This window comes from Solea solea, chromosome 20 (assembly GCF_958295425.1).
Source record: "Solea solea chromosome 20, fSolSol10.1, whole genome shotgun sequence".
NCBI classification, from domain to species: domain Eukaryota; kingdom Metazoa; phylum Chordata; class Actinopteri; order Pleuronectiformes; family Soleidae; genus Solea; species Solea solea.
The window spans coordinates 20,935,442-20,954,734 of record NC_081153.1 but is presented as its reverse complement, the minus strand read 5'-3'; the positions used below and the strand labels follow the sequence as shown (position 1 = coordinate 20,954,734).

At 37.3% G+C, this 19,293-nt stretch overlaps 2 protein-coding genes across 3 annotated transcripts in view; both read right to left on the bottom strand.

Moving 5' to 3' along the window:
* Nucleotides 1-599: 599 nt before the first annotated feature.
* Nucleotides 600-8,577, bottom strand: anxa14 (annexin A14). 2 transcript variants are annotated; one of them, XM_058620009.1, is made up of 13 exons: nucleotides 8,507-8,577; nucleotides 8,302-8,336; nucleotides 6,982-7,078; nucleotides 6,552-6,640; nucleotides 5,154-5,267; nucleotides 4,245-4,335; nucleotides 4,071-4,150; nucleotides 3,908-3,946; nucleotides 3,224-3,314; nucleotides 3,011-3,106; nucleotides 2,721-2,776; nucleotides 878-985; nucleotides 600-772 (listed from the first exon to the last, which is right to left on the bottom strand). In XM_058620009.1, the coding sequence occupies exons 2-13, from the start codon at nucleotides 8,326-8,328 to the stop codon at nucleotides 713-715; spliced, it is 948 nt and encodes a 315-aa protein (XP_058475992.1). In that variant the 5' UTR covers nucleotides 8,329-8,336; nucleotides 8,507-8,577; the 3' UTR covers nucleotides 600-712. The 2 variants fall into 2 exon arrangements, with proteins under 2 accessions (XP_058475992.1, XP_058475990.1); XM_058620007.1 differs by having other exon boundaries at nucleotides 8,302-8,339; nucleotides 8,507-8,576.
* Nucleotides 8,578-9,741: 1,164 nt separating this feature from the next.
* The window catches only part of LOC131447238 (uncharacterized), a 54,968-nt gene continuing 45,416 nt past the window's right edge, over nucleotides 9,742-19,293 (bottom strand). Inside the window, exons 10-24 of the mRNA XM_058618860.1 lie at nucleotides 17,688-17,827; nucleotides 17,429-17,555; nucleotides 16,483-16,518; nucleotides 16,242-16,381; nucleotides 15,945-16,071; nucleotides 14,691-14,848; nucleotides 14,463-14,589; nucleotides 13,812-13,844; nucleotides 12,798-12,910; nucleotides 12,485-12,614; nucleotides 12,238-12,377; nucleotides 11,515-11,638; nucleotides 11,171-11,329; nucleotides 10,925-11,084; nucleotides 9,742-10,675 (exon numbers count right to left, since the gene is read on the bottom strand). Coding sequence (XP_058474843.1) covers nucleotides 10,587-10,675; nucleotides 10,925-11,084; nucleotides 11,171-11,329; nucleotides 11,515-11,638; nucleotides 12,238-12,377; nucleotides 12,485-12,614; nucleotides 12,798-12,910; nucleotides 13,812-13,844; nucleotides 14,463-14,589; nucleotides 14,691-14,848; nucleotides 15,945-16,071; nucleotides 16,242-16,381; nucleotides 16,483-16,518; nucleotides 17,429-17,555; nucleotides 17,688-17,827 — 1,803 coding nt within the window. The 3' untranslated portion in view covers nucleotides 9,742-10,586. The remainder of the gene's footprint in view (nucleotides 10,676-10,924; nucleotides 11,085-11,170; nucleotides 11,330-11,514; nucleotides 11,639-12,237; nucleotides 12,378-12,484; nucleotides 12,615-12,797; nucleotides 12,911-13,811; nucleotides 13,845-14,462; nucleotides 14,590-14,690; nucleotides 14,849-15,944; nucleotides 16,072-16,241; nucleotides 16,382-16,482; nucleotides 16,519-17,428; nucleotides 17,556-17,687; nucleotides 17,828-19,293) is intronic.

Here is a 19,293-nt window from a genome sequence, read left to right as displayed (position 1 = left end):
GCAACTGGTTCCCCAACCTCTACTATGACCGGTTCCCCAACCTCCACGACACCTGTAGCCCCAACAACTACAACTGGTTCCCTAACCTCTACTACGACTGTTTCCCCAACAACTACAACTAGTCCCCCAACCTCCACGACACCTGTGACCCCAGCAACTACAACCAGGCCCAGCAGAGGCTCAGGAGTTAAAGCCTCTCTGCTTTTTTCTGTAGTGCCTTTATTGATGTACCAGTTCTTTGCCTGAGCAGTAAATAGTTAAAACCCACTTGCAAAGTTAACTCAAGCTGAAAGTGGGTTTCATAAATACAGTCTAGGGTGGTCAACACGTAAATCAGCAGTTTAATGTACCATGTTATTCAATCAAATGCATTTGAACTTTGTGCTATTGGGAATTTTTTGGACTGTGGTATAGTCTAAGGCAGTGGTTCTGTATATAAAGATCATATGTAAATACAACATCAGGATGAAGAGGAAGTATTGGAGAAAATAAAAGTAATGAATAAACCCAGCCTGCATTCATATAACATTCACCTAACTTTCTGTCATCAAACCAAACATTAGCAAAGCAGGGATTTTAAAGGAAACTCGATAAAAATATGAAAAGCACCACAACAAAACGTTTATTTTTGTACCACCATTGACTCATACAGGGAGGAAAACTATATAAAATGAATAAAAAGTGGAACCACTCAAAATGTGCAGTTTTTGTTTTAATCTTCAGATCGACAGATGGCCATCACAGCCTGAAGATAATCTCCCTTGAAATGTTTCTGTGGGAAAAACACATGATGTTTACATGTTAAAATGTCTGAGCCTTTCATGTTGAGGAATAAAAACGTGATTATGACACTAAACATGTCATGTGATTGACCCACCTGCAGAGTCGTGTAGAGAGAAGTGCCTGTTAATTTGAGGAAGGCAGCTCGGACACACAGCAGATCTTCCTCGGAGTGAGAAATCAGAATCCCCTGCACCAGTGGCCCCTGCAAGAGGGAAATACACTCACCACCAACACTGATTTATACATGTAATAAATGTACATTCTACTTTCTTCAGTGAGACTATATTACATATACAATAATGTGAAAACATGGCTTGGCCTTTTGGACAAATTATGACATCTGTAATAAAACAGAAGAACAAGGTGGACGCAAAAAAAAAAGCACATGTATTTAATAGTGCTGTCAAGAAATAGAAAAATAAGTACCAAACAAAAGTGAGAAAAACAGTGTACAAAACAGGAACACACAAAAGTACAGAAAAATGTAATTAATAAAAGTGAGATTTTCACATTTCTTTGGAATGTCCCACTATAACTACATTTTGGAAAGAAGTATGAAAGGAAATCAGATCAATAATTGGCAGGGCAGGTATTTATAAAAAAAGTATTTATCACAAATATTAATATTGAGCCGTAAAAGGCAATAACCAGGAAGTGGCAGAATAAGGAACCTCCAATAATAACAGAATGGATAGAAATAGTTCAGGAAACTGTTGATGAAAAATATGAGAAATATTGGAAAAAATTTGTGGTGACCTGTTATGAAAACAATTATGAAATAATTTGATATTGCTTGGTAACTCAACATATTTGATTGTATTTTTATTTCAATCTAAATGAAGCTGTATAATGTTTCACACATGTGCTTCCTGTCTGACCTGTGATGACCCTGTCTGTTGTTCTCTCTTGTTCATATTTTTTAATTAAAAAAATTAAATAAAGAAATATATTTATATAATAAATAGTGTGTCTGATTGTGTGAATGACATGTTTATGCTGATTGTTGTTTTTATGTGTGGCTAAGCGCTCCAATTATAGAGGCATTCTATTCTATTCTATTCTATCCCACTCTTTGGGCGTGTTCCATTTAGGGTGATATGTCATGATGTAAGCAATGTAACAGAGCCGGAAAATTGTATTTTTTACAGTATTTGTATTTATTCACAACATCTGTTTCAAAAACCAACATTTCTGGATTTAAAAAGTGCTATTAACGGTAAATGCTAAGAACGATGTTCGTGGCATTTTTCTTCTACGAGCATCTCGATTACTTTGTTGTACTCTATTCACTTTAATTCTTCCCTAGGTGAAGCCGAGAGTTGCCAGATAAATTTGCGTATGCATAATGATAATAAAATAATTCTTGAATTAAGTTGGATAGATAGCATTAGCTTGCTAGCACCCTTCTCTATTGTTAAACCCAGACCTGACACAGTATCAACATTATCTCCCCACACATGTTAGTTTTATCTTTGCAGATTTTATAACAAGCAAATTAACTAAACATGTCCATTTACAGGTTTACACAATTCAACAAAGCCTGTTATTATTGTCAGTCTAGTCAAATTGTAATTTTAGAGCACATTAGCACTTTGATAAATAACAAGAAAAATATTGAGCCTCGTATGTTTTGCAGTTTGCAAATTGTGTTATGTGACTAAGACAGACATTGTTTGAATTTACAGATAGATAACATTGACTGAAAACAGTTTTCTGTTATGATATATGCATATTGCACACATGGCAGCAAAAACTATTGACTCTTGCTTGTAGAGATTTGTGTAATGTTCATTGTAGTGAAAATGTTTGTCATTTTCTGCCCATAAAAAAGCGTACTAACCATAATTAAGCAATTTCTTTAAATGTTTTAGGGGGAACACATTTATTGAAAACAATAACAGTTACCCACAGAATGAATGGATTAAAAAAGATCTTACCTTCATGGTTGTTAGCCTTTTAGCGAGGTAGGTGTAAGGGTTTTGAATGCACTGCACTGTCATGATAAAGATATCAACAAAAGTCGATGACTATATATATTTATACAACGTACACAAGAAATCTTCAGGTGTTTGAGGCCACTAACAATGTAACACTGAAGTGAAATTTTAGCCAAACATATCATTAAAATGTGAATAACAACATAGTTTATGAGACATATTAAGTCTAAGTTTAAGTATAAGTACAGTGTATAACTATCTCCGTGCAAACAATCTCAAACAACACTGACCTAAAACTTTCAAACCCAATCGCAAGTCTCCTGTGAATCGCTTCTCCACCAGCTCCTCCGCTAGCTGTCCACTCTCCAGCTCCAGTCCCATCAACACTGTGGGCACAGAGGGCAGGTGAATAAACACGTGCATATTTAAAACACACATGACTTTCATCAAAGGCAGTAAAGACAAAAAATATGAGTTTAAAAAAAAAACCCACACGGCCTCACCTTTGTCGAGATGGTTCACGTCTCTGGAGGTCAGTATGGTGATCCATGGTGCTGGGTCAGCTTTTTTCGCTCGCAGTGATGCAGAGAGATACTGGGAATACAACAAAAACAGGTTACCATGACTACAGGCTCCATGTTAGACAAGGTCTCTGTTTCTACTGAGCTCCAGACATCACATGACCATGTTGGCAGGCATGATGCAGCAAAAATGAACAGGACTCAACCTGTCAGAGTTCACTGTTACTTTAAAACTTAACTTTAAACTTTAAAAGTTTAAAGTTAAGTCCCCGGCGTCCTATTTTCGTGGTGATTCACAATTTTATTAACTATATTATGCCAAATAGAAATCATATACAGTATATGGGGAGAATAATAATAATGCTACATTTATTTAGGTTCACCTTACAGCAGTGCACAGTAAAAATATGCTTTATAAGCTTTATATTTATCTATATGTATATATATATATATATATATATATATGTATATATATATATATGTATATATATGTATATATATGTTCAAAATTATGATTTCGGCACTGTTCCACAACCCAAACACTAATGAAGTATGAGTAGCTTGTGTCCTTGGCATTCCATATTTATTATTATTATTTGTTATAATATTATACTTAAAATTCATCCTCATATACAACTACAGCACAAACAATATGGAATATAATACCTCGGTATCTCTCTGAACAGCACCAGCAATGGTTTCTTTCTGTCGGGAGAGAGGAGTGGAGAAAGAAAAGCATTTTAATCCAAGTGAATGTCGTTAATATTCTGCGTTTCTGTTTATGAGCAGGTTATAAGTGGAGGAGAGAGGATGTAAATGCTGCAGTTACATTTAACACAGCGACAACGAGCTTCTCAAAGTCGCCACTGGTTTCTCCTTTCAGCTCCTTCTCCAGGTCCTTCTTATACACTGAAAAAAAAAACAAGATATCAGAATACAAGAGACTATTGATTAGGAGTTGGAATGTATTGACAATAATCAAAGGTTTGGGGAAATGATTTACATTGAGTGTAAGCCCCACGGATTTCTTGAAGCTGCTTTCCTGATCGTGTGCACAGAATTTCCATGAGTGTCTCCTCATCTGTGCCTAAACCCTGAAAACACACACAGTTCACTCAGTATAAACTTTATTATTGGCAGTAACATGTAGATTAACATTAGATGTCCGCTATTATTCATGTTTTAATGCTATTCTTCACATGATTTATGTGAGAGACTTGTGGTTTGGCATTTTGGCTACGTAGTTGTGTGTGTCTTTACGTAGCAGACAGGACAACAACTGTGACGGATAATATTGTTTCTAGAAAACAGGTTTCACGTGTGCAGTCAGGTGCTGATAATAGCAGTTGGTTTGGAACGGGAATGTTTTGATAATTGGCTGCAAATACGAGGGGAATGTGGATGCAAAGTGCTGTATACACTTTTATCCTCCTCTGAGGAATAAGGAGACACAGTGCGGCTAAAATATGAAGTGTCTGTTCCTTTCACTTTGTTGAAAATAAACCCACAGAAGATCATCTAGTACCAGAGAAGTTTTTATGCTATTAAACGCCAGTAAAACTTTCAAGGTGACGTCAGCAGCCGCACGTAAAACCACAGCTAATGACAATTAAGTTGTTAGTGGTTGAGTTGGTGTCCCAAGGAACAGTTTATATAGTTGCATCTTTTATGCATTAATTACATCTTCCACTGTAATATTGCACTGATGTGGATCTGACCTGACATTTGCATTCGTTACGAGTGTTTGTACGACATTGTCTAAGAACGCAGAATCGCTCCGATCACAGGTACATGGAGGAAAGGGAGGAATACTGGAAGTGGCACACGTGAACAGGAAGTTGGACTCTTGGTTACTGCTGCATTCAAAAATAAGACACAAGGTGTAAAATCCCACACAGAGACAGCCACTCACCACCATGGCCTGCTGGAGGCGATAAGCCCAAAAATGCACTGGATGCATCAGCAGTTCCAGCATTAGGAGCTCCAGATCTCCAGCCAGAGCTTTCTTCAAACCAGCTGTCAGGTCCTGGAACACCACAGTGTGGACAATGTTAAGGGATCTTTATTGATATCGAGATGTTTTCTAGTCTGGAGTCACAGATTTGACATGGCTGCATATCAGAGATGAAACGTGAGTTTTAGTTCAGTATAAACAGTGGTTTTTGGCATCATTTTCCCAACCTTTAATTTAAGATTTATGAAAAAAGAAATGATGCTTTAATTCATTTAGCAAACATCTCTCAGCTGCTAGGTTTTACAGGTGTGTCTGTAAATGAATCGCTAAATAATGCTGAAATTTGGAAAATAGTGAAAGTTTAGAAAGTGAGTCCCCATATAGAATATTCAAATTTAATTCTTCACATTTACTTTTATTATTTGGGAAATACAATGTTCCATCGCATTGTTCTAATGTGACACAGCAGTATGGAAGAGTTATAGTAACACTAAAAAGAGTCCATTTAACTCTTTATTTGCCTGTTCGTATTAAATCTAACACAAATCCTGATTGTATCTTGTCCTAATCAGGATTGGTTGATCCTTATAATGTTACTGTCACGCTGCAAGATCTACTGTAACAATGTAACACTTCAAATAATGTCTCTTATTTTGAGGTTATGTAACTGTATGAGTTGAAAACGCAAACTGAAGCGTGGTCATTCTTTTGTTTTGTCGGGTTTTTGAACGAGGTTAGATTTACTTTCTAATATATTGCACTATATTTGCATTTATATTTATATTCAACTCATCTGTGCACTGCTTTGTATAACTGCTGTGCCTCTCACTGCCAATAAAGTTTTTTTAATTGAAATAAAAATAGATATAATTGTCATCATATTTGTATAAAATGCTATAATATATACGCTACTGTATCAGTCAAGTTCAGAGTTCACTGATATCGTTGCCTTGTCAACAGATGCTACAAATGCCACAGCGACATATATTTTACGACAGCTGTAACAAACTATACCGCTTACCACCTGTGGGGGGAGCCTGGGAGCAAATCCTACGTGTTACTGTAAGTGTACACGGCTGAACTGCAAACAAAGGTGCAGTCAAAGGACTTTGTTATATTTGATCAGCAAACACTTCAGATGTTAAAGATGAGCAAACGGGCGTGTCTTCAGCCGCGCACACAGTATCGTGAGATCAGCTCTACGTTATGTCGTAATGCATGAGCGTTTCCATGGAGATGTTTGTACTACAGGTGGCTGCTTTGACCTTTGAAATGCCTCTTTTGAATTTCATATTTCAGTTTGTAAACTGAGCTTTTCTTCTTTTTTGTTGTTGTAACGATGCTCAGTTCCTTCACCTTCTGCGTCAGCTCCTCAAAGGTGTTGGCGATCACTTGTCTCTGAGTGCTGCTGCGATTGGTGAGGATTCTCACCAGCGTCGTGGCATCTGAGAGGAAGAATACACAGTGTATTTATTTCAGTTTATATTTTCAATAACAAGAGCATCTGATTTTTCCAAATTACAAATTAAGTTAAAGTGGCTGTCGTTTATGAAATCAGAGTTTCTCCCAGTTAAACTCTACCACTCGTTAAAAACATTATTAAAAATACTATGATACAGGGGCCCCAGGCTTATCACATGACTTAATTTTGTTAGTTGACTGAGGGCCCCTCAAGGATGGATAGCATAGCCAAAGGGGCCCTATAAAGACATCACATAATAACCAGTGTTATTTGGCCCTTTGGGGCCCCGCAGGCTTGTTCAGTAATCGGTCATTGCAGACCTACCTTTCTTCTGAAGTGCGGCTTGGACCTCCATCACATCTCTGTCAGGGTGGAAATTGGCGAACGGTCGCACCGTTCCAAGGGTTCCCCAGCACATGTCCTTCACCATAAACACACACAATAACACAGGCAGTGATGCAATGCTCTGATTACAGGAAGACGAATTTCTAAAGAAATATACGTACATACCAGGAATATGTGAACAAGACGTGAACAAAGACACAAGTCGTTTTACATCATGTTGGAATGGAAAGAATGTTAAATATTCTACAGCGGGGGTGACTAATGGGGACATGGTTGGTAATTTAGTAGTTAGAGGTAATGAATGTTTGTGGCAAATGGAAACAAAATACTGGAGTTTCACAATAAAGTCGTTTTCTTATTTTCCCCTTAAAAAGTGTCATTGTCAAGTTTTACCCATGTTTCATGTCTTTTATTTTATTTTAGTACTTTTTCTTGGTGTGAACTGTTGGTTTCTTGTGGATTGATATAATAATGTCTAATATTTGCTATGTAACGTAATAGACATTGAGCTGGTTTATGCTGGGACTTGTTGTACAAGTGTATGTTGTGTTGTCGGTGCCAATTTTTGTTGTTTTGAATTTAAAGCATGATTTTTAGTGCTGTAAGAAAGCCCCTGTAAAGATGCATTGTTGTTTTTTTACTATTATTGACATTATAACGAGTACTATTGCAACGCCATCTCTAGATTCTCTTATCCAATCGAAATCAAAGTTGGAACTGCACACACTGGTGTCCCTAATAAGTCAAGTGAACCGCTGGACAGTTAAATAGACGTTCAATGCATTTAGAGCTTATAGCTATTATGATTTTAGGTGATTAAAACCAGAAGTTTCAAAGACAGAAAGAGCGTAACATTCCGAACAATGTCAGAAATGAAAATGAAAAAACAGAATAAAAAAACAAGTTTATTCGATCCATGTGTTATTTGTAATGATCTTATAAGATGATGCTGTAATGGCACAGTTAGGGCTGCGAGGTCATTGCAGTAGACATTTTCAGGTAAGTCCATATGAATAAGAATCACAATAATAAATAGCAGATGATTTTTGGGCCTCACTGAAAGCTAAAGACTTGTTATTGTGTGTTTTTGGTTCTTTTGTCATAATGCTACTGCAACAAAATGACGTAATCATTGTAATTGACTCATGAAGTCAGTGGGGCAGGACACTGTGGCTCGCCTGTGATTAGTGATTAGTGTAGATAAGATTAGAAGGTATGCAGGTAAACAGATCCCATGACAGCAGAGTGTGTTATCTATGAGTAAGGCTTCTTGGTTAAAGACAAAAGAAATCAACTCACGTAAGATTTGAAATAGTCTGGATCCATTGTTTTATCTGCTGGAGAGAATGAAAGAAGATGAAGAAGAAGAAAATACACAGTGAGAACAGCACAGGATTTTTGAGTGACTGACAAAGTTAATGACACCATTAACTACTAAATCTACTAAATCACCATTAACAACTAAATCTACTAAAACTATTGTGTTAGCTTCCATTCCTCCTACCTGTAACAGAACACTGCAGTAGCTGTGGAACGGTGTAGTAGAGTATGTTTACAGCCTCCTCTGATCAACGCTGTATTTCAGTCCCACCTTTACTTTGAGCCACACCCTCTCCCACTGCACCCACCCATGTGTCCACAAAGTCCCTGCAAACACCTTTGACCAATCACCGCCCCAGAAACCTCACGCCTTGGGCTAACACCATTGGCCCGTGTGTCATGTTCTACATGACAACACACTGGTAATAAAAGTACTGACATTCCTTGTAAGAGAGAATCCAGAAAGTCCAGCTTGTTGATATTAACTGTGAAACATGGCCACGGGCTGTAGTTTCTGTAGCGTTTAGCTTTTCCACAGTTCATTGTTTTTGCCATGTTATGCCTGTTTTTCTAGTTTCTATTTGAAGTGATTCAAAAAAAAGAGTTAAGAAAAAGCCTTTTCACTCCACACTCTGATACACATGACCTGATCTGCCCTTTTTCTCCGTTCAGTCAAGAGAGAGAAAGATGCAAATAACAAATATCAAATAACTGCAAGCAGAAAACAAAGAGCTACCTCAGGGAAAACAAATCCTCTCACAGCTTTAGTTCATGCTCCAGTCCTCCTGCTGCAGAAATATGAGACGTGTGTGGATACAACAAACACAGCTGAGAGTTCCAGCTCTCTGCAGCATTATTTGCTTTCTCCACAAAACACTATTTATAAGTAGGAAATGAAAAACTTCATGTAGTTCATTTGCATTGTTTTTTTTTTGCTTATCTGAAACACAAACGTTACACGCAAAACAAAACAAATGAGGCTTACGTTTCACAAAAATCTACCATCACTGTCATTGAAGAAACAGGAATTACTAAACTGGGATAAAACTGTTAAACACATTAAAAATAAAAGTCCCACTTCCGCTGCAAACATGCACATAATAGAGGACACTGATGTTTAGGAAAAGTGCCCTTGGACAATCTGTATGTAAATGTAATAAAAAGTGTTAACAGTCAACTCTTAACTCATTTACCAAACACTTAAAACATGCTTACTGGAAAATCATAATCATCTGCATAATCTGTCATTTGTTTTATTTATCTGACATATAGTTATTTATTACTACTCATCAATTAAATGTTGAAAATGAGCATTTGGCTACACTCTTGTGTATGTTCACATGTTTAATGTTTAATGTCCCTGTTTTAAATCAGTTAACTGCAAACGTGACATAATGAATTCCCTGCAATCACACCCACTTGGTTTTATTTAAGAATGTTTATTTTTGTTTTCAACATTTCAAAACCACTCCCCAGAACGTCACTTCCAACATTACAAAGCTTCTGTATCAAATATTAACATTCAGCTGATGAGGCGACAGATTTATATGTAACAATTTAACAAAGAAACAAACAAACAACAACACAGTAATAGGGTAACTTGACACAAAATGGGACATATACAACCCATTTCACTGCATGTAATATACTATGTAATATACTCAATATTTCCCACACAACAGCAATACATATACAATATATAAAAATATCTTTAAAAAGCATAACATACTTTTTTTTGCATGTCACACAGTCCTTTGGCTTTATTCAACCCCCATGTGTATAAAGCAATAGCAGGAAAACAATTTCCAGAAGTTAAGAAATTAAAAAGTCATAAGGTTTTTTTTGTTTGTTTGTTTGTTTGTTTTTTACATTGTAAACAAAATGATTAAAAGCATTAATTCATATCAGTAAAAACACGGTCGGGAATGTGTGGAAGAGTGTGAATACTTAAAATGGTCAAATTTAGGTCAAAAAGTTTGTCCTGAAAAATACATTCAACCTAGTTTTCCAGCTCATGTGATGACGCGAGTCACTACAGCAGGTCAAGGCACTTAAACTCGTCTGTGTTGAGCTTCTTTCTCACGGATAATCGTTGTCACTGGAAGAAGTTCAACACGACAAGTACGAATACAGGCACTGACATAAATACCTCACAGGGCTGTGACAGCAGTTGCTTCTCACTTTCCATAAAGGCGCTTTAGGGAATTTGTTTCCGATGTAAACAAAGGTAATATTGACGCTGCGTGAAAGAGAATACGTTATTTTTAGAGCAACTCTAACTCCCAGTCTTGGCTTGGCCTCTCCTCGTTCTCTGGCATGATCACCACGTGGTCCTTGTCATATGATTTTCCACCTGGAAAAAAAATGAACAAAAAATAGGGATATAAAGATACAGAGATGTTAGCAGTCATTTCAGAACCTTTTAAACTATGAAGCTCTTAATAACAAATGTGTGACACATGAATCAGCTTTGGAAAAATCTGATCACATGTGTTTTTTTTGAAGCTGTCCAATCTGCCAACAAATAAAGCTAGCTTCAATCTGGATATGCTTCAGAATCAGATTTGGGCTGCAGTCTAAACAAGGCCATCTTTCTGTCTACCTTTGACATCCAGGACCATTCCAGGGAAAGTGAGGCTCCTGATCGGACCGCTCATCTGGGCCGTCCAGTTCTGGCTGGGCTGCCGAGTCTCTGACCACAGAACCACCTTGGCTGACGGCTCAACGTTTCCCATCACCTGGAGACTCATGGTTGCCGTCAGCTGGAAGAGGACACATAATGACACATCTGTAAAGAAATCATGTCACGGTTTCGTAAACACGCTCACACTTCCGTCACCGGCATTACTTTGCTCTTGATGAAGCCGTCCTGATAGAACCAGATGTCGCTCATTGGCTCCGCCTCTGCCGCCACCACCACTCGTCCGGACTTCATCTCCTCCACGCCGCCCTGGATGGACATGAAGAGGCCGCTCTCTTTGTTCTTGATGCGGAAGAAGTGGCGTTTCTGCAGGAGACAAGATATCAAAACTCAAAACAACAGAAAGAGCTTAACTTATTCACACTTTGACATTTGAACCATTACTCCGTTCACTCTCCTCATGGTGTCAGATGTGTGCATGTGACACTCCTCCACACTTCACACTTCAGCCAACACTAAATAAAGGCTGTAAAGACGACGTGTTAACAAACCTGTCTGACTGGATACACCGAGCCAATCGTATTGAGTGAGCTAAACTTTGGCCAGTTGGTGATTTCAATGGTTTCCAGTACGAATTGGCGCCCCCTGTAGTTGCTGTACTCACATATCACCCAACTGCAAATAAAGAGAGACAACATTAGACTGTGACATTAGACTGTGGTTTGACTAAAGAAAAAACAACATGAAAAACATGGGATTTGGTTTCGTTTTTCACACGTTTGTACAACTGTAGGTTGATTTAATTGTTGGCATTATTCTATTAGGTAATGATGTTACCTAATATTCTGAATAGAATTTCCCAGAAATTATCAAAAGTTGGTAAGTTTTTTTTCCTAATACATTCTATCATATAATTTCTCTCTTTTTATCATTTTAATTTCTATTTTTTGTAATAAGTACAACACTGTATTGTGGTGATAAAATGAACTATTATTCCAAATAAAAATGACAAAGTATGTTTTTTTCCAAAGAGGTGTTGTAATATAATTTAGAGGAGACTAACCGAGTGTGTCGTCATTTAATTAAACTATATTATGGTAACGCTATTGAACATTTGCTTTGTCGGTGTTGATTTGTAGACGGTCCCTGCTCGTTTAGATGACAACAATAACACTACTGTTATACTGTTATACTGTTATATATACTGTTATACTGTTATACTACATTACTGTACGACAATTGAATGGTCAATAAAGTCATAAAAGAACACGTACCAGCCACTGTTGACTCTGATAGACAGGATGTGGTTATTGAGGCCCTCTCTGGTCATGCTGATGATCTCGGTGTCTGTGGTGATCTCTCTGCCCTCCAGACCCTCCAGGCCAAACAGAGAGAGGGAGGGAACTGAGAAAGTCTAGACGGGGGAGGAGGGGGGGGGGGGTCAGATAACAGGTTCAGAGAAAGACAAAGGCGAAGACATTTTCCACCATGTTTACTTCACGTGTAGAGGAGCTTCCTTACCATTGGCACGACCTTGACAGAGCGGATGGGGAAGGTGGAAGGGCACCCCATGCTGGCCAAATTGGGGTATTCTCCCTCATTAAGGACATACAAGTCCCCAGCATACTGTTCTTTCTCATAGAGCACCCAGCTGAAACACACAGATGTTAGTTTTTATTGATTCTCTATTTGAGTTTTACTATTATTATTTTCTACTGATTATCTATGAAGTACAACACCATTTGAATCTGCTCACGTTATACCTCTGTTAGTGCCCTCTGCCCTCTCCCCTCTCCCCTTGTTTCCTCTCCCTGCTGCGTTAATGCTTCCTTACCTTCCTCCTACCACTCGGCAGGACTTGGTCACAAATTTCTCGGTCAACACTTGCTGGTTGCGGTCAAAGATGTTACAGTTGCCCTGGAGATCTGGCTCAGAGAAAAGGATGATCTGACCGAGAGAAAGTGAGAGATCACATTAAAACAACGTTTAAATCGTCCACACTATTTTAAATGTGCTTCTGCTGCAATGTATAAATTATTTAACTTGTTTTCAACTTGAATTGGTCGTGTGTAGGTGTGATTTAGTCTCCAGCTTATTTAAATTAAAAAAGACGAGAGGAACAATAACAGGCTACATTGTCTAGTAAATGGGAACAAATGGTTGGGATTTCCCCACATACAGAATAACTGAGGGGAAATATATTATATAATTAAATATTTAAATATATAATTTTTTAATTATATATTCACACTTTTTTCACGTAATCTACAAGTCCAGTTGATATTGATTCAAAACCATTTAGTGACCTATGACCTGGATGAATGAGAATCAAGACAAAAATAACTCTATCTATAATAATAGTATTTTCTGTTTAATTTTGTTAAGAGGTCGAATGATGTGGGTTTTTTTTATGGCAAAGCCATTTTCTTAATCGTTTTGAGGCCCATTTACTCAGCCAATATTCATTTTTCATTCTTCCATCTTCCATTCCAACTGTTTAATGATTAAAAAAAAATGGCTAAACTTCATTAACCAGTTATTAAACCACACTAAGAGGTCTGTCTGCCCAGTCTTACACTTCATATTTACACTAAATATTATAATTCTGATAATATGACTTAAACAAAAAAAACATTCTGACAACAAAAATGCACAATTTACATTTATTGACCAATTAATAAATACTACATAAAATGGCACTAATGTGTTGTTAACAGCTTCATAGTTTAAAAGGTCTTAAAAGGACGGCACTGGACACCAACATGTACACTGTATATTATATGAAGACTATGACTTTACTCATGTACAACAAAGAACTAAAAAAAAGCAGGGAAAATAATGAATTTACCTCATTCCTTGCACCAACGTTGTCGCGTGGAGCCTGAAAACAAACACAGACAAACATCTTAGGAACATCTTAACCAGTGAAGTGAGAAAAAACAAGTACCATTTCTCCCTTTATCTGTCTGTATTACTATATCATTAAACACTAAATTATGAAAGTCCTCAGTAAATAAAAGATGTTAGTGACGTTCACAACATCTCTTTATTTAAATATTTAGTCGTTACTAAAATAACTTAAACCTGGACTTAAGTTTCACTTTGTATATTTAGATTATCCTTAACATTTCCACTGATTTAAACTCATTCAAGCACACAGTCCATATTATTTGGTGTAATGTCCTTATGATGTCCTCCAGGACACAAATGTGTCAGTGAATATAACTAAACATTGGTGAACATTAGGTATTTTAGCTTCTCCCTCTAGGGGGCGCCACAGCGGATCATCTGTCTGATAGATATTGTTCTTGTTTAAGAATAAAAGCAAAAACCAGACTCTCACGAGAAGGGGTGAAGGTCACATAGTGCAGCCTGAGAAATTATTAATCTGGACCATGATGATAATCTAAACAGAGAAGAGCCGGTGCGGTGTACTGGACAGTACACTGATCCTAACACTCTTCACATCTTGGTGATAGATTGCATTCGTGGTCCTCACCAGGAGGATGGGCTGCAACGAGCAGATGCGAGTGTCCTGCGATCCCCAGTCGGCACAGTTAGTGTAGAAACCTTTCTCTAGGATGTACTGCTTCCCTGAGAAGTCCACGTGAGAGTAGGCGATCCATCTGGAAACGCAAACACAGTTTGTGATTTTTTGTGTCAGCCTGCTGGGGATCATTAGTGAAGTCACATGATATACTGTATATCTATATCTATGTCAACTTACGCGCCGCTGATTACGTGGATGGAGCGCGTGGATGTTTTGTACCCGAACAGCTCGACGTCGGGGATGGCCTCGGTGACCTCGAAGGTGTTCTCCTCCTGCATTCCTTCCTGATCTTCCTCGAGCTGTTCAAACATCACCATCAACGGGTCTGTCAGGTCCTGCACAAGAGCAAGAATATGCACATTTTTAGAAACTCCCCCAGGACGAAAAAGAAGGTGCAGTGAGGGAACATGTAGGTTTTTTTTTTTTAACCTCAGGCAGATGTCTAGTATTTCAGCACAAAAACCTCTAAGCAAGGTGTTAACCTATTTTTGCAAGCCCAGAAAAAAAGAGTGCATCTCTGCAAATACATACGATATGACAAATCCTAGGATCTATATAAAGGTATAGAGCCAGATGTCTGAGCATCAATATAAATGTTACTGGGTCAGCGGAAAAGAAAAACATCTATATTTTCACTTGAGAAAAGGTTACACATTTAGAGAGAATATCCATTCCCCAATGTGATCACAGTGCTGAGGCCAAACACCTGGGACAGACGTGTGTTCACAGCAGCTGCTTCTCGCTCGCGTGTCTCTCCACACCGTTAAAATCTCACGTGATTTTTGAATGAGAGAGCGAGAGAATCTCCCTTTGACCTGATATTATTATAACCTACACAGGGTTTTCCTGAACTTGTAACCTTCATCTTATTGGGAATAAATCTGCCTCCTGTAAAAAGTCTGTAGCGGACTTAGGCTGGCAATCACAAGAATTAGCTTCAACAATTAGCCTGTTGGTAGGGAGCAAACAATCAAGGGTGCCCATAAAACACTTAGTAAGGGTGGAAGTAAAATGCAGCTAATGTCAAACAATAAGGTTTAGTTCCTCGTTTTAATGTTAAAATGGAAGAACAGTGAAATAGGGGGAAATGTACTCCATATCTACTGTAATACATCATTCCTGTTGCAGGCCATTGCATTTTCCTGTTAGCGTCTCTTACTTCCTCATCTCAGTTTTATATTTTTATTATTTGTTTAATATTTTATGTGCTGGTTGTTCCTTGTTTTGTTGTGTTTATCCTGTGAAGCACTTTGAGTTCATTGCATTGTTAAATAAAGTCAGATTAATTGATTTCATGACCGCACTGCACGTTTAATCTGTGCCTTGAATGGCCTTAGTTCATAAATCTGGATTAGAAATGTAACTCTGATGTTCGGGGGATTATTTTAGATCCTGTCCAGAGACACTTCCGTCCTTATCACAGTTACTTACCGCTTGTATGAGCCTGACAGAGCGCAGCTCAGAATCATGGCCCCCCCACACCCTCCAGTCCTGGTACTCGCCCTCCTCCAGCAGGTACTGGTGACCTCGGAAGCCTTCCTTCTCGTAGCCGACCCAGCTGCATGATCATCACAAATGGGAACAATTAGCACTCGCACATGATCGTTCTCTCATTTATTAATAACCTCGGAGCGGTTTCTCATTGACTTTCGCTCCCTGGTCGAATTACTCAGTGTTTTACTATTTATTAATTAATCTTGGAATGGGATTTCATGGATGGGCGCTTACATTCCTCCCTGCACTTTAAGGGAGCCGATGTTGTACATGAAAACAGCCTGCTGCCTGTCCACTCTGGTCATGAAGTCTCTCATGTTGGTGGTGATGGTCCTCGACTTCCCGGAGAAGTATGGTTTGTCAAAGATCACCAGCTGCAGACAAAGAGTGGCAATTATCCCTGCTGCTGCTGCTGCTGCTGCTGCTGCTGCTGCTGCTGGTGGGAGCAATACTTCTGATAAATATCATTTCTTACCTTTGGTTCACCCACATTTTCCACTCTTGGCTCCCCCTATGGTAAAAAAAAACAGACACATTCACACATTGCAAGTATAAAACAGACGGTAAACTAAAGTTGTGAGTCTTCCTTGGTTCATAATTTGATTAAACATCAAATTAAGTGTCAAGCGTTTTGCAAGATTAGGTAGTTTTTGTTTTATTTGTCATTTTTTTTTTAAAAAGCTAATGTTATCACAAGCGAATGTGAGAAAAAAAATGACATTGTTTTAAGATGAACTTTCACAAATAACCTGGATATAACATGGAAAAGTTTAAAAGCCTTTCGTTTTCTACTGTTATCAAAACTGAAGCAAAAAAATTAATTTATAAAAAAGAAGATTTTTGGATGTTTTGAATAGATTTGGAATCTTTGAAAATAAGAATGACAATGTTTACATCTCCACTGTGAATAGAACTGGACATACACTGCAGACATTTTAAAGAATGTAAAATAAGTCTGTTTCTGGAAAAAATGCTGTTTCAAAAAGTTTTGCACTCGAAAAATAATCTAAATTTAAAAAAAAAAAATACTGGTGTGTATTTCGTATGTGTGTGTGAAATTCTAAGAAATTCTCAGGTGTAAATTCTGTAAGTCCACTTAATCAATTAATTTTAAGAAAAACATTTTTTACATGAGATAATTAATTTGCTTGCTTGAGTTTTTAGCCAATTTAGCCAATAGTTTTAAGAATTCTAGCCAAGCAGCATTTGCTTATCCCACTGAAAACTAGAAATTTAAAATTGATTTAAGATATTTAGCATGTTACTAGTACTAGTTCTTTTTGCAGTGTAGTTTTTCCGGTTACTAGGAAGAAGGCCAGTAGTTGTAGTTAACCACCAGGGGGCGACTGCACTGGTTGCAAAAAAGAAGTCAGTTTGAATTTAAGTCTATGGAAAAATGTGTAGTGTGTCGTGTCACTTACTATTTTGAGTGGATGCACTGATCCCACATAGGGCTGTTCTACGCCCCAGGCTGCAGGGTTGGAGTAACCCCCCACCTCCAGGACACGTGGTACGCCCTGAAAGAAGGGCTGCGCGAACACAAGCCAGCTGATGAAGAGAAAAACACAAATACAAATGAAATCTGATTTTATAAATAAAGAACTAGTTACAAATAATTACAAAAGTCAGGTTTTACAAAATCATTTCAATAATGCAAATGACTTATGATTCATAACTCACAGGCCGGCATTTATGATGATGGAGTTGGCCTTAATGGGGAAACCAAAAATCCTGGCGTCATCAGAGGTGTCTCTGAAGATGACCTTCTTGCCCTCAGCGTTCTCTTCTGGGAAAAGGCTGATTTCTGGGACACTGTAGTCCTGAGAGTGATGAAGAGGAGGAGAAGATCACCCGCTGTAATGTCGAGACTCTTAGCTGCTGGTTAAATATAACTAAATGTATCGTTCAAAATGTGAAAAAAGATCATTTCACCAGTCATTAACTTTGATTTACTTTGCTGTTTTGACCCGTTTGTTCCACATATTTATTTTCCTCCATAATATGTTCTATGTTCACACTCACACTGTGTCAGTATAAAAGAGGATGCACAAATATATATATATATATATATATATATATATGTATAGATACTATAGTAATAAATCAATAATTAAGTAGTACATGTATATACATAAGAAAACGATTAGTTATTAATTAATAAGCAGAATAGTAGTGTTCTCTGGTGGACAAATTGTGAACTTACATGATGTTGACAGCTTTTTGTCATTGCTCGATCACTTCCTGTCACTGCTAATGTATTGTAGACAGACTACTACCATTACTACAACATATAAAACATGTGTATTTTATTTTACAAGACACCGATTGCAAGTTATTTTTATTGTTAAGCGTTATGACAAAGGTTTTATACAAGAGAAGCCAAAGTCAGTGGCTCTTATTTTGAACGTAAGGTTGAAAGGAAGCGATGTAAGATTGGCTGAGTGACGATTGGGTGTGTTTTGCGAGAAACTTTAAAGTTGATCCGACGCACCTTTGCACAAGTTTAAGTGTGACATTGATGTGAAACGCTTTTCTGAAACTGTGTCTTGCATTTATTTTGGTCAAGTAAATTTACACATACACTTGGTAAGATGTTAATTCCTAACAATTACCACAATTACCCCTGTACAAAACCAAAGAGAAGCTAAAACTGTTGATATTTGATGATGATGTACAAGTTAGTAATCTTGTGTTCACTGTCTATTATTTATTATCTGGTTACTTCTAGGTTTATCTTTAATTTATGCTTTTCTTCTTTCTAATATTCTCCTTTACCGATGTGTTTCAATAAATTAAAATGTATTCCAGTCCGCTGGAAACGGATTAATGTCACAGTGCTGCACAGTAAAGATGAACACAACCTCTAACAATAAGACCTAAAATTAAACATGTCTATTTTACAAGAATAACTACTAAAACAAAATGTTACATACAAATGTGGTTTTTCTTTTCTAAGAAAAAAATTAATTAAATGTAAAATCAAAATGTGTATTTATTTTTTATAAAAACAGCTATGAATGTAGTGTAATATTATGTTATTTAAAATCCCTGAACATGGCGTAAATTGTTTGGACATAAAGTGACAGAACTGTATTTCATGCCCAGTCAAATTTGATTATCATATGAATGTTCGTGAAGATGTCAAATGTTCTTGATTATTTCATAAAAATAATTAAAAAGCTGCAGTGATCGTACCATATTTGTATTAAACACATTTCTCTTTAATATTTGAATTTTCACACCTTTGACATCGTTTTGACACTAGATGGTGCTATTTTTTTTTTTT